Raw genomic sequence first — 21299 nt, 5'->3', positions numbered from 1 at the left:
CTGACTCCCCAAAGCCGTCCAGAATCTACAAGGCACAAATCAGGAGTGAGATGGAATCCAGGGAGGCAGTGGTGTAGTGGTATTGTCCAGTAATCCAGAAACCCAGGGTGATGCTCTGGAAACCTGGGTTTGAATCCCACCAAAATGTCAATAAAATATCCGGAATTAAAAGTCTAATGATGACCAAAAAACCATTGTCATAAAAACCCATCTGGTTCACTAATGTCCTTTGGGGAGGGAAATCTGCCATCCTTACCTGGTCTGGCCTACACGTGACTCCAGACCCACAGCAATGTGGTTGGCTCTTAATTACCTCTGAAATGGCATTTAAGCAAGTCACTCCGTTGAAGGGAAATTAGGACCTCCACTACCTAGAAGTGGACTTTTACTATCGCTGGGTCAAAATCCTGAAGCTCACTCCCTAACAGCACTGTGGGTTTACCTACACCACATAAATGTTGTCCTAGATAGTGACTGCAACATCCCTTGAATGAATGTTTTAAAAATGAAACACACGCATTATACCTTTAGTCAACTGTTCATTTTAACTTGATAAAACCACAATAATTACCTCACTGCTGATACTTCTTCAATGTGGTCTTTCACATTTCAACAGTCGAACACCAAGGTATAAAAATGACTCCAAATGGAATAACATTACCTCAGATACTCCATGGTATAACTCGCATCTATGTTTAGACTAGGTCTACTAAATTACATTTCCTTCAACTTTTTGGCCCAATTAACTAACTCTTACAGAACTACTGATCAGGCTCGCCATGTTTCCACTGAATTCCTGAAGCTTTGCAAATACAGGACAGGGGCCTAATTGTAATTTGGGGTGATGGTATGAAGCAGGCAATATTGGACGTTTCCTTTCAATATCTCTCCCTATTTTCATTTTCATTGACTTTGATGGAAATAAAAATCAGAAGAGCTGCTTCTCGGGTGGTGGATCTAACATGATTGCGCAAAATCCAAGTTTCTCCAAACTTGTTCCAGTCAGTTGCTGTTTTTATAAAATTGCATTGTAAACTCATGGTGATGAATGGAAATATTTATGTTCCATTTGTTTACCTTCGGTTGACCTTCATCCTCAAAACCTTTCCCAGAGTAATCCATGACACGTTTCACCTTATGTCTTCTAGGGTAATCCTAAAGATTATCAGCTTTGGGTCAGGTCTGGCAAAGAAGATGCCCCCTATCCACTTATTGGTAAGTTTTAGAATATTTACATCATTGTAATTTAGTTCTGTTCTATGGAATACTGAACGCTTAATGTATTGTTTTAGTCATTTATATTGTGAATAGTCTTTTAAAACATTTATTCACAGCATGCCACTGGCTAGACCAGCATTTATTGAGAAGATGGTGGTGAGCTGCCTTCTTGAACCACTGGAGGCCATGTGGTGTAGGTAAACCCACAGTGCTGTTAGGGAGCGAGTTTCAGGATTTTGACCCAGCGACAGTGAAGGAAAGATTAAAAAGATCCAAGTCACAATGCAGTGGAAATGTGCAGGTGGTAGCATCCCCAGTACACCTGCTTTCCTAGTCTATCTAGGTGGTGTAGCATTTGCAGGTTTGGGCGGTGTTATCAAAACAGCCTTGCTGAGGTGCAATTGCTACTTAATAAAAGCACATTTCTGCGGATGCTGGAATCTGAAACAAAAGAGAAAATGCTGGAAAATCTCAACAGGTCTGGCAGCATTTGTAGGAAGAGAAAAGAGCTAACGTTTCGAGTCCGATGACTCTTCAACGTTAGCTCTTTTCTCTCCTTACAGATGCTACCAGACCTGCTGAGATTTTCCAGCATTTTCTCTTTCGTTGCAATTGCTACTTGCCCCCTATCAGCCTGCACCTGAACCTTGTCTAGGCCTTGTTGCTATATGATTACAGACATGGTGCCCTTGTGGTGGAGGGAGTAAACATCTACGTGATGGATGGATGCCAATAAAGTAGGTTGCTTTTGACCTGGATTGTGTTGAGCTTCTTGACTGTTCCTGCTGTCCTTATCTGTGATATGCCATCAATGAACACACGACGAATGGTGAACGTAACTGAGGCTTTAATACACTAAACAGAAAGCCTCCTGGCCTCTGATCCCGAACTGGATCAGAGGTAGAGACCAGCTACCTTTATACATGAGCCCGAGGGGAGGAGCCACAGGCGGAGCCAGCAGGGACAAGCCCAGGCATGTAACAATACAATACAATACAATACAGTGGTTTACCACATTCACCCCCTGTTTAAAAAAAAAAGAGTCCAGCGGGGGTGAAATGGGCTTAAAGATCAAGCCTGTTGGGGGCCTTGACCTTCCGCTGTGATCGCCTCAGTCCCGGCTGTGGTGTGGGCACCGGTGTCCAGACCTGCGTGTCCTGGAGCGTGTTGTCCTCTTCTTCACCCAGTTGTTGAGTTGGTGGAGGGCGGGGCGGTGTATGGGCGGGGGTGGTGGTGATGGTCGCCGGTGGGTCTGCAGGTGTCAGTTCTTGAGGTAGGTTGGTGATGCACTATCAATTACCACAAAGACGAGAGTAGTGGAATAATCAAGGCTTTATTGAGCAAAGATGTTGTGCCTCCTGTAGCTGCTACCAGAATGACTGCAGCACCGGTGAACACACACATTTATACGCCGCCTACTGGGCGGAGCCAGCAGGCAGGGATTTACCCATGTACCTCTAGTATATGTGTCTTAGCGTAATACATATAATACTGCTAGTGGTGACTACCACATTCACCCCCTGTTAAAAAAAGAGTCCGGCGGGGGTGGTGGAAAAAATTACAAGTTCAGTCTGTCGGGGGCCTTGACACTCCTCTGCGATCGCCTCAGTCCTGGTGGTGATGTGGGTGCCGACTTGGTCACCTGCGACTCCGGGAGCGTGTTGTCCTCGTCTTCGTCACCCCTGAGTGGAACCACTGGGAGGACGGATCCTCTTGGGGCGGGGGCTGCGGTGCGGTTAGCTGGGGGGAGGGGGAGTGGCGGAGGGGCAAATGAGGCAACCGGGGTGGGGGGGGGTCGGGTCGGGTGCCGGAGGGGGACTGTGGGTTCGCGTGCAGGAAGTGGACCCTTTTGACCAAAGGGGCCGACTTATGGGTCCGCACATGCTTGCGAAGGAGGACGGGTCCAGGAACTGTCAGCCATGTTGGGAGCAAGACCCCAGAGGTGGACTTCCTGGGGAAGGCAAAGAGATGTTCATGGGGGGGTTTCGTTAGTCATGGTGCAGACGAGCGTTCGGATGGAGTGGAGCGCTTCGGGGAGGACCTTCTGCCAGCGGGAGACCGGGAGATTTCTAGACCGAAGGGCCAGCAGGACGGCTTTCCAGACCGTCCCGTTCTCCCTCTTCACCTGCCCGTTTTCCCGGGGGTTGTAGCTGGTCGTCCTGCTCGAGGCGATTCCCTTGCTGAGCAAGAACTGACGCAGCTCATCACTCACAAAGGAGGATCCCCAATTTCTGTGGACGTTGGTGGGGAAACCGAACAGTGTGAAGATGCTGTGGAGGGCTTTAATGACCGTGGCAGAAGTCATATCGGGGCATGGGATGGCGAAAGGGAACCGAGAGTACTCATCGACCACGTTCACAAAGTACATGTTGCAGTCGGTGGCGGGGAGGGGCCTTTTGAAGTCCACGCTGAGGCGCTCAAAGGGGGCGGGAGGCCTTCACCAGGTGCGCTCGATCTGGCCGGTAGAAGTGCGGCTTGCACTCCACGCAGATCTGGATGTCTCTGGTGACTGTCCTGACCTCCTCAATGGAGTAGGGCAGGTTGCGGGCCTTGATGAAATGGAAGAACCGGATGACCCTCGGGTGGCAGAGGTCATAGTGGAAAGCCCGGAATCGGTCCACTTGTGCGCTGGCACATGTACCGCGGGATAGGGCATCAGGGGGCTCATTGAGCTTCCCCGGGCGATACAAAATCTCGTAATTATAGGTGGAGAGCTTGATCCTCCACCTCAAGATCTTATCGTTTTCGATCTTGCCCCGCTGTGTATTATTGAACATGAAAGCAACCAACCGTTAGTCAGTGAGGAGAGTGAATCTCCTGCTGGCCAGGTAATGCCTCCAATGCCGCATAGCTTTCACAATGGCCTGGGCCTCCTTTTCGACAGAGGAGTGCCGAATTTTGGAGGCATGGAGGGTGCGGAAAAGAAGGCCATGGTCCTGCCCGCCTGGTTGAGGGTGGCGGCCAGAGCTACGTCCGATGCATCGCTCTCCACCTGGAAGGGGAGGGTCTCGTCGACCGCGTGCATCGTGGCCTTGGCGATGTCTGCCTTGATGCGGTTGAAGGCCTGGCGGGCCTCAGCCGTCAGGGGAAAAACTGTGGACTGAATGAGTGGATGGGCCTTGTCCGCATAGTTAGGGACCCACTGGGCACAGTAGGAGAAAAACCCCAGGCATCGTTTCAGGGCCTTGGGGCAGTGGGAGTTCCATGAGGGGGCGCATGCGGGCGGGGTCGGGCCCTAGAACTCCATTTTCCACGACATAGCCAAGGATGGCTAAGCGGTTGGTGTGGAACGCGCATTTTTCCTTATTGTACGTGAGATTAAGGAGTTTGGCGGTCTGGAGGAATTTTAGGAGGTCCTGCTGATCGTGGCCGCAGATGGTGATGTTGTCTAGGTAAGGGAAGGTGGCCCGCAGTCCGTACCGGTCAACCATTCAGTCCATCTCACGTTGGAAGACCGAGACCCCATTAGTGACGCCAAAGGGAACCCTAAGGAAGCGGCCATCTGCTTCGAATGCAGTGTAATGACGGTCCTCCAGGCAGATGGGGAGCTGGTGGTAGGCGGACTTCAGGTCCACTGTGGAAAAGACCCGATACTGCGCAATCTGATTGACCATGTCAGATATGCGTGGGAGGGGGTACGCGTGGAGCTGCGTGTACCGATTGATGGTCTGACTGTAGTCAATGACCATCCTGTGCTTCTCCCCAGTCTTTACTACTACCACTTGGGCTCTCCAGGGGCTGTTGCTGGCCTCAATGACCCCTTCCTGCAGAACCCGTTGTACCTCCGACCTGATGAAGGTCCTGTCCTGGGCACTGTACGTCTGCTCCTCGTGGCGACGGGTTTGCAATCTGGGGTGAGGTTCGCAAACAAGGAACGTGGCTCGAATGAGGCTGCATACGGTGAGGGGGGGTAGGGGTCCGCCGAATTTTAAAGTTAAGCTTTGGAGGTGGCACTGGAAGTCCAGGCCGAGTAACAGGGCAGCGCAGAGGTGGGGGAGGACGTAGAGCCGGAAGTTGCTAAACTCTACGCCTTGGACGGTGAGGGTCGCGATGCAGTACCCTCGGAATTCCACAGAATGGGATCCGGAGGCCAGGGAGATCTTATGGGTGATGGGGTGTACCGCGAGGGAGCAGCGCCTTACCGTCGTGCGGTGGATGAAGCTCTCTGTGCTCCCGGAGTCAAAAAGGCAGGACGTCTCGTGACCATCGATTTTCACCGTTGTTGCGGTCGCGAGGTTGCGGGGCTGGGATTGGTCCAGGGTGATCGAGGCGAGCTGTGGCAGATGCTGGGAGGCCCCGGGCTGGTCAGCGGTGCTGGAGGTAGCGGCAGGCAATGAACGGCCAGACGAGCTTCCAGGCGAGCAGGGGTCCTGGGCGCCGTCCAAAATGGCGTTGAAGATGGCGGCGCCCATGGGGCGCACATGGCGGGCGCCATCAAAAATGGCGGTGCCCACGGGCCGCACGTGGCTTGCGGCATCAAAGATGGCGCGCCTACAGGCCGCACGTGGCTTGCGAGGAGGAAAATGGCGGCGCCTGTGGGTCGCACGTGGGCGGTGCAGGGATGCTGGGCCTAGAAACAGCGGTGACTGACCAGACCTGGCAAACAGAAACAAAGTGTCCCTTCTTTCCACATCCGTTGCAGGTCGCGCTCCGCGCCGGGCAGCGCTGCCGGGAGTGTTTGTTCTGCCCTCAAAAATAGCATTTGGGCCCCCCAGGGTTGGCTGGCTGCCGCGCGGCGCAGGCTTGCGGTGAGCTGGAGTCGGCAGCTGGTGGGGCCCACGATGCCCATGAGGGTTCCGCGCGGTCGGGGGCGTACGACTGGGCGTTACGGGAGGCCACTGTTAATGAGTTTGCAAGCTGCCTAGTTCCCGCAAAATCAAGCGTACCCCCTTCCTATAGGCGTTGGCGGAGATACGCAGACCTCATGCCCGTAATGAAGGCGTCTCGGATTAAACGTTCTGCGTGCTGGACTGACGAAACTGCCTGGCAGTCACAGTTCCTCCCCAGGATGTGCAGGGCATGCCAGAAATCGTCAAGGGACTCACCGGGGAGTTGCTGTCTCGTGGACAGGAGGTGCCTGGCGTATTTACTGGCCGAACGTAATGTCCCTTCAGGAGCTCCATTGCTTCAGAGTAAGTGGGCGCATCCTGGATGAGAGGAAAAATGTCAGGGCTCACCCGTGAATAAAGGACTTGGAGACCGAGGGTTCCTCAGCGTATGTTTGGGAATCTTGAGTACTCGTCAACAATGTTGAGGGAGGGGGCTTCCGGGTGCGGCGATGACCAGCTAAGTCGCACGTTTCAGCACCTCCCATTTTAACGGACTTTTGGGCTCTTATCGGGAGCCCCAACGGCAATTTACGAAGGCTAAACCCACTGTGAGGCGACATAGAAGGGAGTCCCCCCGGATGTGAATGGATAGAAGAGATAATGGTGGCCAGATTGTGGAGGATCCTCTGGAGCAGCGGCAAAGAAGGGAAGTGAGAAGCAAGATGGCGGCGGAGGGCGGCCAGTTGGTATGGGGCCTGGAACAGCAGGAGTTCCTCCGGCGATGTGTGGAGGAGCTCAAGAAGGAGGTGCTGGCGCCGATGCTACAGGTGATTGAGGGTTTAAAGGAGGCGCAGAAGACCCAAGAGATGGAGCTCCGTGGAGTGAAGGCAAAAGCTGCCGAAAATGAGGATGAGATACAGGGCTTGGTGTTGAAGACGGAGACGCATGAGGCACTGCATAAGAGGTGTATGGAGAGACTGGAAGCCCTGGAAAATAGCTCGAGGAGGAAGAACTTAAGAATGTTGGGTCTTCCCGAAGGGGCAGAGGGAGCGTATGTGAGCACAATGCTCCATACCTTAATGGGAGCTGAGGCCCCGACGGGCCCCCTGGAAGTGGAGGGAGCGTACCGAGTCCTCGTGAGAAGACCAAAGGCAGGAGAAATACCTCGAGCAATAGTGGTGAGGTTCCACCGCTACAAGGACAGGGAGATGGTCCTGAGATGGGCGAAAAAGACACGGAGCAGCAGGTGGGAGAACGCGGTGATCCGCGTGTATCAGGATTGGAGTGCGGAGGTGGCGAGAAGCAGGGCGAGTTTCAATCGGGCCAAGGCGGTGCTCCACAAGAGGAAAGTGAAATTCGGAATGTTGCAGCCGGCAAGACTGTGGGTTACACACCAGGGTAAACACCACTACTTCGAGACGGCAGAGGAGGCGTGGACATTTATTGAAGAGGAGAAGTTGGACTAGATTTGAGAAAGAGTGTTTGAAATGAAGTAGCGAGGTGGTGGCAAGGGAATTGGGAACATGCAGGCAGGGAAGGCCCCGGGACCGGATGGGTTCCTGGTGGAGTTCTATAGGAAATACGTGGACCTGCTGGCCCCACTTTTGACGATAACCTTTAATGAGGCTAGGGAAAGGGGGACACTACCCCCGACGATGTCGGAGGCGACGATATCGCTGATCCTGAAAAGAGACAAAGACCCGCTGCAGTGTGGGTCATACAGGCCTATTTCCCGCTTGAACGTAGATGCCAAGCTTTTGGCCAAGGTGATGGCGACGAGGATAGAGGACTGTGTCCCTGGGGTGGTGCATGATGATCAAACGGGGTTTGTTAAAGGGAGGCAATTGAATGCTAACATACGGAGGCTGTTGGGGGTGATGATGATGCCCCCACCGGAGGGGGAGGCGGAGATAGTGGTGGCGATGGATGCAGAGAAAGCATTTGATAGAGTGGAGTGGGACTACCTGTGGGAAGTACTGAGGAGATTTGGATTTGGAGAGGAGTTCATTGGATGGGTTCAGCTCCTGTACAGGGCCCCGGTGGCAAGTGTGATTACAAATAGGCAACGATCCGACCACTTCTGACTATATAGGGGTACAAGACAGGGATGTCCCCTGTCCCCGTTACTGTTTGCGTTGGCAATTGAGCCATTGGCCATAGCGCTGAGGGGCTCTAGGAAGTGGAGGGGGGTACTTAGAGGAGGAGAAGAGCATCGGGTGTCATTATACGCGGATGATTTGTTGTTGTATGTCGCGGACCCAGTGGAGGGGATGCCTGAGATAATGCAGACACTCAGGGAGTTTGGAGAATTTTCAGGATATAAATTGAATATGGGGAAGAGTGAACTGTTTGTGATGCACCCCGGGGAACAGGGCAGGGGAATAGACAATTTACCGTTGAGGAGGGTAAGAAGAGATTTCCGGTATTTAGGGATCCAGGTGGCCAGGAACTGGGGAACCTTGCATAAGCTTAACTTGGCACGACTGGTAGAGCAGATGGAAGAGGACTTTAGGAGGTGGGACATGGCGCCCCTGTCATTGGCGGGCAGGGTGCAGGCGGTTAAAATGGTGGTCCTTCCGAGGTTTCTTTTTGTGTTCCAGTGCCTCCCTGTACTGATTAAAAGGCCTTTTTCAAGAAGGTGGACAAGAGTATTATGAGCTTTGTGTGGGCTGGAAAGACCCCAAGAGTAAAGAGTGGGTTCCTGCAGCGCAGTAGGGACAGAGGGGGACTGGCACTGCCGAGTCTAAGTGATTATTATTGGGCCGCCAACGTGTCAATGATATGTAAGTGGATGAGGGAAGGGGAAGGAGCGGCGTGGAAAAGACTGGAGATGGCGTCTTGTAGGGGAACTAGCTTAAAAGCACTGACGACGGCGCCGTTACTGTTCTCCCCGAAAAAATACACCACAAACCCAGTGGTGGTGGCAACTCTGAAAGTTTGGGGGCAGTGGAGACGACATAAGGGAGTGACGGGTGCTTCAGTGTGGTCCCCGATAAGGAACAACCATAGGTTCATCCCGGGAAGGATAGATGGGGGTTTTAAATCTTGGCAGCGAGCAGGAATTGCGAAATTGCAGGACTTGTTCTTAGACGGGACGTTCGCGAGTCTGGGAGCACTGACAGAAAAATATGGGTTGCCACCTGGGAATGCATTTCGCTATATGCAAGTGAGGGCATTTGTGAGGCAACAGGTGAGGGAATTTCCGCAGCTCCCGGCGCAAGAGATCCAGGACAGAATGATTTCGGGAGCATAGGTGGGTGATGGGAGGGTGTCAGATATATATAGGGAAATGAGAGAGGAGGGGGTCTTCAGGGGTTTTATGTGTGTGTTTATATATTAGTTATTTATATTTGATTTCACAAAGTTACTATTTTAGTTATTATTTCTGTTGTTTCTTATTTTGTTGTTGGTAGTTGCCGTTAGTTAGCATATTATTTATTTTAAAAACGATCAATGTATATATTATTACAAAGTTGTAAAATGGGAAATTTTTGTTTGATCGAAAAACTTTAATAAAATATATTTTTTTAAAAAACAATGTTGAGGAAGTATACATTACGGTCAGTGGAGGCGAGGGGCCCTTTGAAATCGACGCTGAGGCGCTCAAAGGGGCGAGAAGCCTTTACCAGGTGCGCTCTGTCTGGCCGATAGAAGTGCAGTTTGCACTCCGCGCAGACCTGGCAGTCTCTGGTCACGGTCCTGACCACCTCGATGGAGTAAGGCAGGTTGCGAGCCTTGATGAAGTGAAAAAAACAGGTGACCCCGGGGTGACAGAGGTCCCGGAGTCGGTCAACTTGTGCGCTGGCACAGGTACCGCGGGATAGGGCATCTGGGGGCTCATTGAGCTTCCCAGGTCGATACAAGATATCGTAGTTGTAGGTGGAGAGCTCAATCCTCCACCTCAGAATCTTGTCATTCTTGATCTTGCCCCGCTGTGTGTTATTGAACATGAAGGCAACCGACCGTTGGTCAGTGAGGAGAGTGAATCGCCTGCCGGCCAGGTAATGCCTCCAATGTCGCACAGCTTCTACAATGGCTTGGGCTTCCTTTTTGACAGAGGAGTGTCGACTTTTGGAGACATGGAGGGTACGGGAGACGAAAGCCATGGGCCTGCCCACCTGGTTGAGGGTAGCGGCCAGGGCAAAGTCCGACGCATCGCTCTCCACCTGGAACGGAATGGACTCGTCCACAGCGTGCATCGTGGCTTTGGTAATATCTGCCTTGATGCGTTTGAAGGCCAGGCGGACCTCAGCCGCCAGGGGAAAAACAGTGGATTTATATAAGCGGATGGGCCTTGTCCGCATAATTGGGGACCCACTGGACATAGTAGGAGAAGAACCCGAGGCACCTCTTCAGGGCCTTGGGGCAGTGGGGGAGGGGGAGTTCCAGGACGGGGCGCATGCGGTCGGGGTGGGGCCCTAGGACTCCGTTTTCCACATCGTAGCCAAGGATAGCTAGGCGGGTTGTGCGGAAAACGCATTTTTCCTTATTGTAGGTGAGGTTCAGGAGTTTGGCGGTGTGGAGGAAATGCCGGAGGTTTTCAACATTGTCCTGTTGGTAATGGCTGCAGATGGTGACATTATCTAAGTACGGAAACGTGGCCCGCAGCCCGTACTGGTCAACCATTTGGTCCATTCCCCGTTGGAAGACTGAGACCCCATTGGTGACGCCGAAGGGGACCCTGAGGAAGTGGTAGAGGCGGCCATCTGCCTCGAAGGCAGTGTATTGGCGGTCCTCCGGGCGGATAGGGAGCTTGTGGTACGAGGACTTCAAGTCAACTGTGGAGAAGACTCGATACTGCGTAATCTGATTGACCATGTCAGATTTGCGGGGGAAGAGGGTACGCATCGAGCTGCGTGTACCGGTTGATGGTCTGACTGTAGTCGATGACCATTCGGTGCTTCTCCCCAGTCTTGACGACCACCACTTTGGCTCTCCAGTGGCTGTTACTAGCCTCAATGATTCCCTCTCGTAGGAGTCGCTGGACCTCTGACCTGATAAAGGACCTATCCCGGGCACTGTATGGCCTGCTCCTAGTAGCGTCGGGCTTACAGTCCGGGGTGAGGTTAACGAAGAGCGAGCTGAAGGGTCGCGAGGGTCCAGACGGTGAGGGGGGGGCAGGGGTCCGCCGAATTTTAAAGTAAGGCTTTGGAGGTGGCACTGGAAGTCAAGCCCCAGTAATAGGGCAGCGCAGAGATGGGGAAGGGCGTAGAGTTTGAAGTTAGTGTACTCTACGTCTTGTACAGTAAGGGTCGCGACACAATGCCCCTGGATTTTTACTGCATGTGATCCGGAAGCCAGGGAGATTTTCTGGGTTGCGGGTAAGATTGGGAGGGAGCAGCGCCTTACCGTATCTGGGTGAATGAAGCTGTCTGTGCTCCCCGAGTCGAAAAGGCAGGCTGTCTCGTGCCCGTTGATCTGGACAGTCATTGCCGATTTTGTGAGGTGATGAGGCCAGGAATGGTCGAGCATGATGGAGGTGAGCTTCGGAAGGTGATGGGTAGGCCGGTCGGAGGTAGCGGCGGCCAGCATACGATCAGGTGAGCAGGGCTCCCGGGAGGCTGCGGAGTGGTCCCAAGACAGGCAGCAGGCAGCGCTGCTGGGCCTAGAAGCTTCAGGGAGAGATCGGGCTTGGCAGGCTGTCGCAAAGTGGCCCTTCCTCCCACACCCGTTGCAAGTCGAGTTCCGTGCAGGGCAGCGTTGTCGGGGATGATTACCCTGGCCGCAAAAGTAGCACGTGGGGCTTCCGGCATTGGCGGGCTGCTGCGCGGCACAGGCTTGCGCCGCACCCGGGTCGGATGATGGCGGCGCCCACGAGGTCCACATGGGTGCCGCGTGTCGGAGGTGTAGGCCTCCATGTTCTGGTAGGCCACCTCCAGCGAGTTTGAGAGCTGCACTGACTCTGGGAGGCCAAGTGTTCCCCCTTCTAGTAATCACTGGCGGATGTAGCTCGATTTCATGCCCACGACATAAGCGTCCCTGATCAACAGCTCCGCGTGTTGGGTAGCCGATACGGCCTGGCAGTCACAGCTCCGGCAGAGTACCCGCAAGGCACACAGGAGTTCTACTAGTGACTCCCCAGGGCGTTGTCGTCTCGTGGCAAGAAGGTGCCTAGCATACACCTCATTCACAGATTCAACATAATGTCCCTTCAGCAGCATTATCGCTTCCGTATACGAGGGGGCATCCCTGATGGGAAGAAAGACTTGCAGGCTCACCCGTGCTTGGAGGATCTGCTTCTTTTGGAGGTCGGTGAAGGATTTGCGAAGGATCCGAGGTACGCTTCGAAGCAGCTCAGCCAGTGCCCGAAAGTTGCAGTGGCGTCGGCTGCCTGTGGGTCCAGCTCCAGGCGATCAGGCTTGAGTGATGAATTCATATTAGATGTTTAGTGTATTAAATTGATATGCCTTCAATGAACACACGATGAGTGGTGAACGTAACTGAGGCTTTAATACACTAAACAGAAAGCCCCCTGGCCTCTGATCCCGAACTGGATCAGAGGCGGAGACCAGCCACCTTTATACATGAGCCCGAGGGGAGGAGCCACAGGCAGGGCCAGAAGGGACAAGCCCAGGCATGTACAATACAATACAATACAGTGGTTTACCACAATCTGGCAAGCAGAGGGTGCTCTATCACCCTCCTGATTTCTACCTTCTTGTGGGCGAAAAACGTTTGAGGAGTCAGGAGGTGAGTTACTCATGGCAGAATACCCAGCTGGTAGTGGCGCAATGGTTACCACTGTTGCTTCACAGAGGTTCGATTCCCGGCTTGAGTCACTGCCTGTGCGGTGTCTGCACGTTCTCCTTGTGTTTGCGTGGGTTTCCTCCAGGGTCTCCGGTTTCCTCCCACAATTCCTGAATTATTAACTATTTAAATACGAACATACAAACATACATACGAATTAGGAGCAGGGGAAGGCCACTTGGTCCCGCGAACCTGCTCCGACATTCAATAAGATCATGGCTGATCTGACGATAATTCAATTCCACTTTCCCACCTACCCCGATAACCTTTCACCCCTTTGTTAATCCAGAATCTATCCAACTGTGCCTAAGGACTCTGCCTCCCCTGCCTTTTGAGGAAGAGAGTTTTTAAAAACAATCTTTTTATTGGCACTTTCAAAAATTATAAACAATCATGTACATTGCTGGCCATGTTCATTCACTGTACAATACGGAAAGTTTGTCTTTTCCTTCTCTTGGGCTCTCCTATACGCAGTCTGCCGCCATCTGGTTCGGCGTGTGATCCCACTCGCCCCCCCCGGCCCGCCTTTCTCCATGCTGCCCCTCCCCCCACCCCTTGTGCGCTCCCTCCGGTTGGTTTTGGGGGGGGGTTTCCCCACCCTTCCTTTCCCCACCCTTCCTTTCCCCACCCTTCCTTTCCCCCCCTTCTTTTCTACCCCCTACAACTTTGGCTGTGTTTTTCCTGTGATTGGGGGTGGGTTGCCCCCCTCCCTCCCGTTTTGTCCCTTCTGTGTCTCGCCCGCCTTTTCTCCTCTTCCCCCCTCCCCTTCCCCCGGGTTGCACGTTCCTATGTTTCCCCCTTTGTCTTTATTTTCTTTTTCCTCTCTCTTTTATTTCTAACTTTCCCGTTTCCCTATCTATTCATTGTTGCTGGCTTCAAACAGGTTCTGGAACAGGCCGACAAACTGCCCCCAGGTATCCAGGAAGCCTTCCTCCGACCTTCGGATGGCACATTTAATCTTCTCCAGGTGGAGAAATTCTGAAAGGTCAGCGAGCCAGTCTGCAGCTGTGGGTGGTGCTGCTGATCGCCAGTCGAGCTGGATTCTCCGGCGTGCGATTAGGGAAGCGAAAGCAAGGGCGTCGGCCCTTTTCCCCATGTGTAGCTATGGCTGCTCCAATGCCCTGAAGATTGCCACATTTATGCATTGCTTCACCCTCACCCCCACAACCTTGGACATTGTCTCGGAGAAGGCTGTCCAGAACCCAGCAAGTTTGGAACAAGCCTAAAACATGTGGGTGGGGTTGGCCGGGCCCCTCTGGCACCGCTCACATTTATCCTCCACCTCTCGGGAAGAACCTGCTCATTCGGGTTCTGGTCAGGTGTGCTCTGTGCACCACTTTGAACTGCATGAGGCTGAGCCTTGCACAGGAGTAGGTGGAGTTGGCCTTGCTCAGTGCCTCGTTCCAGAGTCCCCACCCCATTTCTGTCCCCAGTTCGTCCTCCCACTTCTGTCTGGTTTCGTCCAGTGACGTTCGGGCTCTGTCCAGTAGCTGCCCATACATTTTCCCACAGAGTCCCTCTTCTTTACTATCCGTATTTATCAGGTCTCTGGGGCACCGGGGTACCCTACTGTCTCTTTGCGGAGGAAGTCCTTTATTTGCAGGTGCATTTCCTGTCCTGTTGGCAGTTCCCATTCCTCCGTCAGTTCGTCCAGTGTCGCTACTCTGTGCCCTACATAAAAGTCCCTGACTGTCACTGTGCCCATGTCCCGTCTCCATTTCCTAAAGGTGGTGTCTAGCATGGCTGGGGGAATTTGTGATTGCTGCAGATGGGAGCCATGGGGGACATCATAGTCATCCTGAAGTGCTGTCTTAATTGGGTCCTCGTTTTCAGTGTGGCCGCTACCACTGGGCTTGATGTGTATTTTGCCGAGGGGGGTGGGAGTGCTGCTGTAGCCAAGGCCTGGAGGGTCATCCCCTTGCAGGAAGACTCCTCCATCCGCACCCACTCAGAATTGGGTTCATTTACACATGCCCTCTTTCCGCCCAGTGGTAGTACTGCAGGTTTGGTAATGCCCAGGCCACCTTTGATATTCCTCCTTTGCAGTGTTGGTTGGGAACTCTCGGATTCCCCCCCCCCCCCCCCCTCTCACACACACACACACACACAAATGCCATAATTAAGCTGTCTACGTTTTGGAAGAAGACAATGGGGATGAAGATCGGTATGGATCTGTACAGGAAGAGAAACCTCGGCAGCACATTTAGTTTGATCTTCTGCACTCTCACCGCCAGGGAGAGTGGGAGTGCGCACCACCTCTGTAGGTCCTTTTTAACTTCCTCCACCAGGCTGGTCAGGTTCAACTTCTGGATCTGTGTGAGGAAGAGAGTTTGAAAGACTCACCACCCTCTTTGAGAGAAACAATTCCTCCTTGCTCTATCTTGAATGAGTGACCCCTTATTTTTAAACAGTGGCCCCTAGTTCTAGATTCTCCCACAAGAGGAAACATCCTCTGCACATCTGCCCTGTCAAGGGCTCCTCAGGATCTTAAAAGGTTTCAACTAAGTTGCATCTTACTCTTTTGAAATCCAGTGGATACAAGCCTGACATGTCCAACCTTTCCTCATAAGGCAACCCATGCATTCCTGCTATTAGTTTAGTAACCTTTTCTGAACTGCTTCTAATTCACTTGCATCCTTCCTTAAATAAAGAGACCAACACTATACACAATACTCCAGATGTGATCTCACCAATGCCCCATTACAGCTGAAGCATAACCTCCCTACTTTTGTATTCAATTCCCCTTGCAATCAATTATAACATTCTATTAGCTTTCTAAATTACTTGCTGTACCTGCATACAAGCTATTTGTGATTCATGCACCACGGTCACCCAGATCTCTCTGTTTGCAGCCCTCTGCAATTTCTTACCATTTAGATCATTTGCTTTTTTATTCTTCCTGTCGAAATGGAGAATTTCACATTTGCCCATAGATTTTTGCCCATTCACGTGACCTGGCCATATTTCTTTGTAGCCGTCTTTTGTCCTCTTCACTACCTATCTTTGTGTTGATGTGGAGATGCCGGCGTTGGACTGGGGTGAGCACAGTACGAAGTCTTACAACACCAGGTTAAAGTCCAACAGGTTTGTTTCGATGTCACTAGCTTTCGGAGCGCTGCTCCTTCCTCAGGTGAATGAAGAGGTCTGTTCCAGAAACACATATATAGACAAATTCAAAGATGCCAAAGATGTTTGGCATCTTTGAATTTGTCTATATATGTGTTTCTGGAACAGACCTCTTCATTCACCTGAGGAAGGAGCAGCGCTCCAAAAGCTAGTGACATCGAAACAAACCTGTTGGACTTTAACCTGGTGTTGTAAGACTTCGTACTATCTTTGTGTTGTCAGCAAATTTAGTAACCATTCCTTCAGTCCCTTCATCCAAGTTCATTTATATAAATTGTAAACAGTTGAGGCCCCAGCACTGATCCCTGTGGCACACAACTCATCACATCCTGCCAATCAGGAAAGATCCATTGATGTTGACTCCCTGTTTCCTGTGAGCTAGTCAATCTCTCTATGCGTACTAATATGTCACCCCCTACAGCATGAGCTTTTATCTTCCTCAATACCCTTTGATGTAGTACCATATCAAGTGCCTTCTGGAAATTTAGAAATATGACTACACCAGTAAATTTTCTGATCAATTTTGGTGGCCCCAAGAATGTAGATGGTGGGGCATTTGACAATGCTAATGTTATCGAATGTAAAGTGTCATGTGAGAGTACCTTTAAGAAATGGGTGTTTATAAATGGGTGTGTATATAAATATCTGTAGTGAGAATACCTTTAAGAAATGGGTGTTTACTACTGCAGTGATGTCAGAGAGTGCGTGGAGCTGGGCTGTCTGTCATCTTTTTACTTTCGCTTTAGGCTTTTTGCTGCAGGGTGGGGTTGGTTTCATTTTAGTTTTGGAGAAGCTGAAATCATAGCAGGATGTGTGTGAATCTCTGCAAGCTTATGGATGTCCATTTTCTGATTTCAACGTGGTAACTGTTCTCAGTAGTGAATTTAAACCTGATGTGCTTCTGTTTTAAAGCTTTTTTTAAAAGTCTTACGAATGTTAAAAGGACAACTTAAGCATTACCTAGTGTTGTATTCTTTGAGGATTGTATTTGAATTAATGGTTGCTAAGTTGTTCACTGTATGTTTTAAAAAGGTGAACTTGAGTTCACAGGATAAACATTGTTTTGTTTTTAAACATACTTTTCCATTTCTGCTGTACCACATCTGTAGAATGGGCTGTGTGCTCCCCATACCACAATCTATTAAAAGTTGTGGGTCAGGTGAACTCCATGATACACTTTTTGTGGTTCTCTAATCCCTGCCCCATAACAAATTGGGGGCTCGAGGGGGATAAAAGTCTATCTATTGGATTGGCTTAGTGAACCTAAAGACAGTGAGGGGTGAGCATATTGTGGTTGCTTTCCAGGGGTGGTATTTTAGTTTAAGTGGGGAGTGCATTGTGGACAATGGCTCTTTCAGAGGCTCTGAAGTTTTTGGGGGTGGAGACGGTCACACGCAGTACCTTATGGACAGAAACTAAAAGCAGACTGTTAGATTTGGCAAAAACATTGCAGTTAACATTACCTGACAAAATGCGAAAAGCTGAGGTAATTATGGCGGGGGCAAAGCATTTAAAGTTGCCTGAAATACAGTTTGACTCATTGGAAATGGCAAAAGTTCAGTTACAAATTAAACAAATGGAACATGAGAAAGAATTAAAGCAGCGTGAATATGAAAGAGATAAAGAGGAAAAAGAAAGAGAGAGAGAGGAAAAAGAAAGAGAAGAAAGGAGAAAAGAAATAATAGCCCAAGCAGAACAAAAAGAAAGAGAAAGGGAGATACAGATCAGGGAAAAAGATAAAGAGAGTTTGAACTTCAGAAAATGGCCATGAAACATGACAGTCAGTCAAAATTGGCAGGCGTAAAGGGAAACGTACAGTTGGATGATAGTGATGAGGATAGTGAGAAAGAGCGTCATAGTCGAAGGCTTGGTGGGGATCTATTTAAATATGTCCAAGCATTGCCAAGGTTTGACGAGAAGGAGGCGGAAGCCTTTTTCATTTCATTTGAGAAGGTAGCTAAACAAATGAAATGGCCACAGGACATGTGGGTATTAAGGGGCAGCACGGTAGCCTTGTGGATAGCACAATTGCTTCACAGCTCCAGGGTCCCAGGTTCGATTCCGGCTTCGGTCACTGTCTGTGCGGAGTCTGCACATCCTCCCCGTGTGTGCGTGGGTTTCCTCCGGGTGCTCCGGTTTCCTCCCACAATCCAAAGATGTGCAGGTTAGGTGGATTGGCCATGATAAATTGCCCTTAGTGTCCAAAATTGCCCTCAGTGTTGGGTGGGGTTACTGGGTTATGGGGATCGGGTGGCGGTGTTGACCTTGGGTAGGGTGCTCTTTCCAAGAGCCGGTGAAGACTCGATGGGCCGAATGGCCTCCTTCTGCACTGTAAATTCTATGATCTATGATACTGATCCAAACAAAGCTGGTAGATAGGGCTAGTGAAGTGTTTGCATCACTACCGGAGGAGGCATCTGGGACATATGAGGAGGCGAAAAACATCCATCTTAGGTGCATATGAACTAGTGCCTGAAGCCTACAGACAAAGATTTAGAAATTTAAGGAAAGAATTCGGTCAAACATATATGGAGTTTGAAAGGCTCAAACAGAGTAATTTTGATAGGTAGATAAGGGCTTTGAAAATAGACCAAATGTAATAAACTCTCAGAGAAATTATGCTTTTGGAGGAGTTTAAAAATTCAATTCCTGATGTAGTGAGAATTCATGTGGCAGAGCAGAGGGTTAAAACTGCGAGATTAGCAGCAGAAATGCAGATGATTATGAATTGGTTCAAAATCAAGGCTTGGTTTCCGACATCAGTTTCAGCCGGTGAGGGATAGAAACTGGGAACATGAGAAATACTCAAGTGGTAAAGGTAAAGGTGATCTGATGGGAGACAATAAAGAGAGTGTACCTCAGATTAAAAAAGAAATCCAGGAGGGTGGAAGAGAAATGAAAAGTTTCAAATGTTTTCACTGTAATAAACTAGGCCATGTAAAGTCACAGTGTTGGTGGTTGAAGAAAAGCACTGGGAAGGCTGATGTGGTAAAACAGGATAAGACAGTGGGGTTTGTTAGAGTGGTAAAGGAAAGCCCAAGTGAAGCGATGGAGGTGCAAAAGATTGTACAGCCTGATCAAGAGGTGATTGATAAGAAGGTGCCAGATCTCTTTAAAGAATTTACATGTGTGGGTAAAGTTTACTCATGTGTATCAGGAGGAGCAGGTAAAGAAGTCACAATTTTAAGAGATACGGGAGCTAGTCAATCTTTAATGGTAAGAGATGAGGAGTTATGTAGTTTGGGAAGAATGTTGCCAGAAAAGGTGGTAATATGTGGAATTCAGGGTGAGAGGAGTAGTGTTCCATTATATAAGGTAAGATTGGAATGTCCAGCGAAGAGTGGTGAAGTGGTAGTAAGAGTAATAGAGAAACTATCTTGTCCAGGAATACAGTTTATCTTGGGTAATGATATAGCTGGATTGCAGGTGGGAGTGATGCCTACTGTGGTTGATAAGCCAGTGGGAAATCAGACAACTGAAGTGTTGAAGGACGAGTATCCTGGGATTTTTTCGGATTGTGTAGTAACAACGTCGCAAAGCCACAGGTTAAGACAAGAGGAGAAATCGAAGAGTGAAGATGAAGTTGAAGTGCAATTATCAGAAATGATTTTTGATCACATGGTTGAAAAAGAACAAGAACAGGTGGAGGATGAGGCGGATATTTTTAGTTCAGTAAAATTGGCAGAGTTACAACAGAAAGATATAGAAGTAAAACGGGTGTATCAGAAAGCATATACGGAACAGAAATCTGAGTGTATACCAGAGTGTTATTACCGTAAAAGTAATGTCATGATGAGAAAATGGAGACCTTTACATATGCAGGCGGATGTAAAGTGGGCAGAAGTTCATCAAGTAGTATTGCCGGTAGGGTATAGAAAGGGGGTATTGCGAGTTACACATGAGGTACCAGTGGGAGGTCATTTGGGAATAAGGAAAACTCAAGCTAAAATCCAGAAACATTTTTATTGGCCTCTCCTACATAAAGATGTAGTTAAATTTTGTCAATCATGTCACACATGTCAAGTGATAGGGAAACCTCAAACAGTGATAAAACCAGCGCCCTTCATACCCATTCCAGCATTTGAGGAACCTTTTACAAGAGTTCTAATTGATTGCGTAGGACCACTTCCTAAAACGAAAAGTGGGAATCAACATCTTTTGACTATAATGGATGTGTCTACTAGGTTTCCAGAGGCCATTCCAGTACGTAATATTACAGCTCAAAAGATTGTGAAGGAGTGACTTAAATTCTTTACAAGATATGGACTACCCACAGAAATACAACCGGATCAAGGATCAAATTTTACCTCAAGGTTATTCAAAGAAGTTATGGATAGCTTAGGAATAAAACAATTTAAATCAACTGCGTACCATCCAAAATCGCAGGGAGCGTTAGAAAGGTGGCATCAGACATTAAAGACAATGTTGAGGGCTTATTGTCATGATTATCCAGAGGATTGGGATAAAGGAATTCCATTCGTACTGTTTGCAATTGGGGATGCACCTAATGAGTCAACCAAATTTAGTCCTTTTGAACTAATTTTTGGTCATGAGGTAAGAGGACCATTTAAATTGATTAAGAAAAAATTGGTGAGTGAGAAATCGGAAATTACATTATTGGATTACGTGCCAAATTTTAGGGAACGATTAAATAGAGCAGGCGAATTGGCTAGACAGCATTTAAAAGTTGCACAAAATGTTATGAAACAGGTAGCGGACAATACATCCAAAGTTCGTAGCTTTGCCAATGGAGATAAAGTTTTAGTATTGTTACCAGTGGTAGGTGAGCCTTTAAAAGCTAGGTTTTGTGGACCTTATCAGGTTGAAAGGAAATTAAGTGAGGTGAATTATGTGGTTAAAAGGAAGACTCCCGAGTGTGTCATGTGAATATGCTTAAAAGGTACTTTGAAAGGGAAGGAGAGGAAAAGGAGGAGGTTTTAATGACTCTAACTCAAAGTGACGAACCAAATCCAGATGACTGTGAATTTGACATACCTCAAATTAAATTGATAAATGAGGATGTTCTTATAAATTGGGATAAATGATTGAGTTACCTTCCAGAGGAAAAACAGACTGACCTGAAAGAGTTATTGATATCACATGGGTAAGTTTGTAGAGATAAATTGGGAAGTACTAAAATGGCTATACATGATGTAGATGTGGGAAATGCTGTTCCAATCAAACAACATCCATATAGACTTAACCCTTTAAAATTGGCACAGGTTAACAAAGAGATTGAGAGCATGCTTAAAAATGGCATAATTGAAGTGGGTTGCAGCCAATGGAGCTCACCCATAGTGATGGTACCTAAACCAGACGGTACCCAACGGTTGTGTGTGGAGTATAGAAAGGTTAATGCAGTTACAAGAACAGACTCTTATCCTATCCCACGTTTGGAGGATTGCATTGAGAAAGTGGGACAATCCGCTTTTATTTCCA

General features: G+C 49.4%; 1 protein-coding gene across 2 annotated transcripts in view; it reads left to right on the top strand.

Moving 5' to 3' along the window:
• arhgap20 (Rho GTPase activating protein 20) overlaps positions 1–21299 on the top strand; it is a 202951-nt gene that overhangs the window by 100976 nt on the left and 80676 nt on the right. For both annotated transcript variants that reach the window (XM_072476806.1, XM_072476805.1), the window contains one exon: positions 1149–1215. In XM_072476806.1, coding sequence (XP_072332907.1) covers positions 1149–1215 — 67 coding nt within the window. The remainder of the gene's footprint in view (positions 1–1148; positions 1216–21299) is intronic.

This window comes from Scyliorhinus torazame, chromosome 15, assembly GCF_047496885.1.
Source record: "Scyliorhinus torazame isolate Kashiwa2021f chromosome 15, sScyTor2.1, whole genome shotgun sequence".
NCBI lineage: Eukaryota > Metazoa > Chordata > Chondrichthyes > Carcharhiniformes > Scyliorhinidae > Scyliorhinus > Scyliorhinus torazame.
This window is presented reverse-complemented; position numbering and strand designations above follow the sequence as displayed.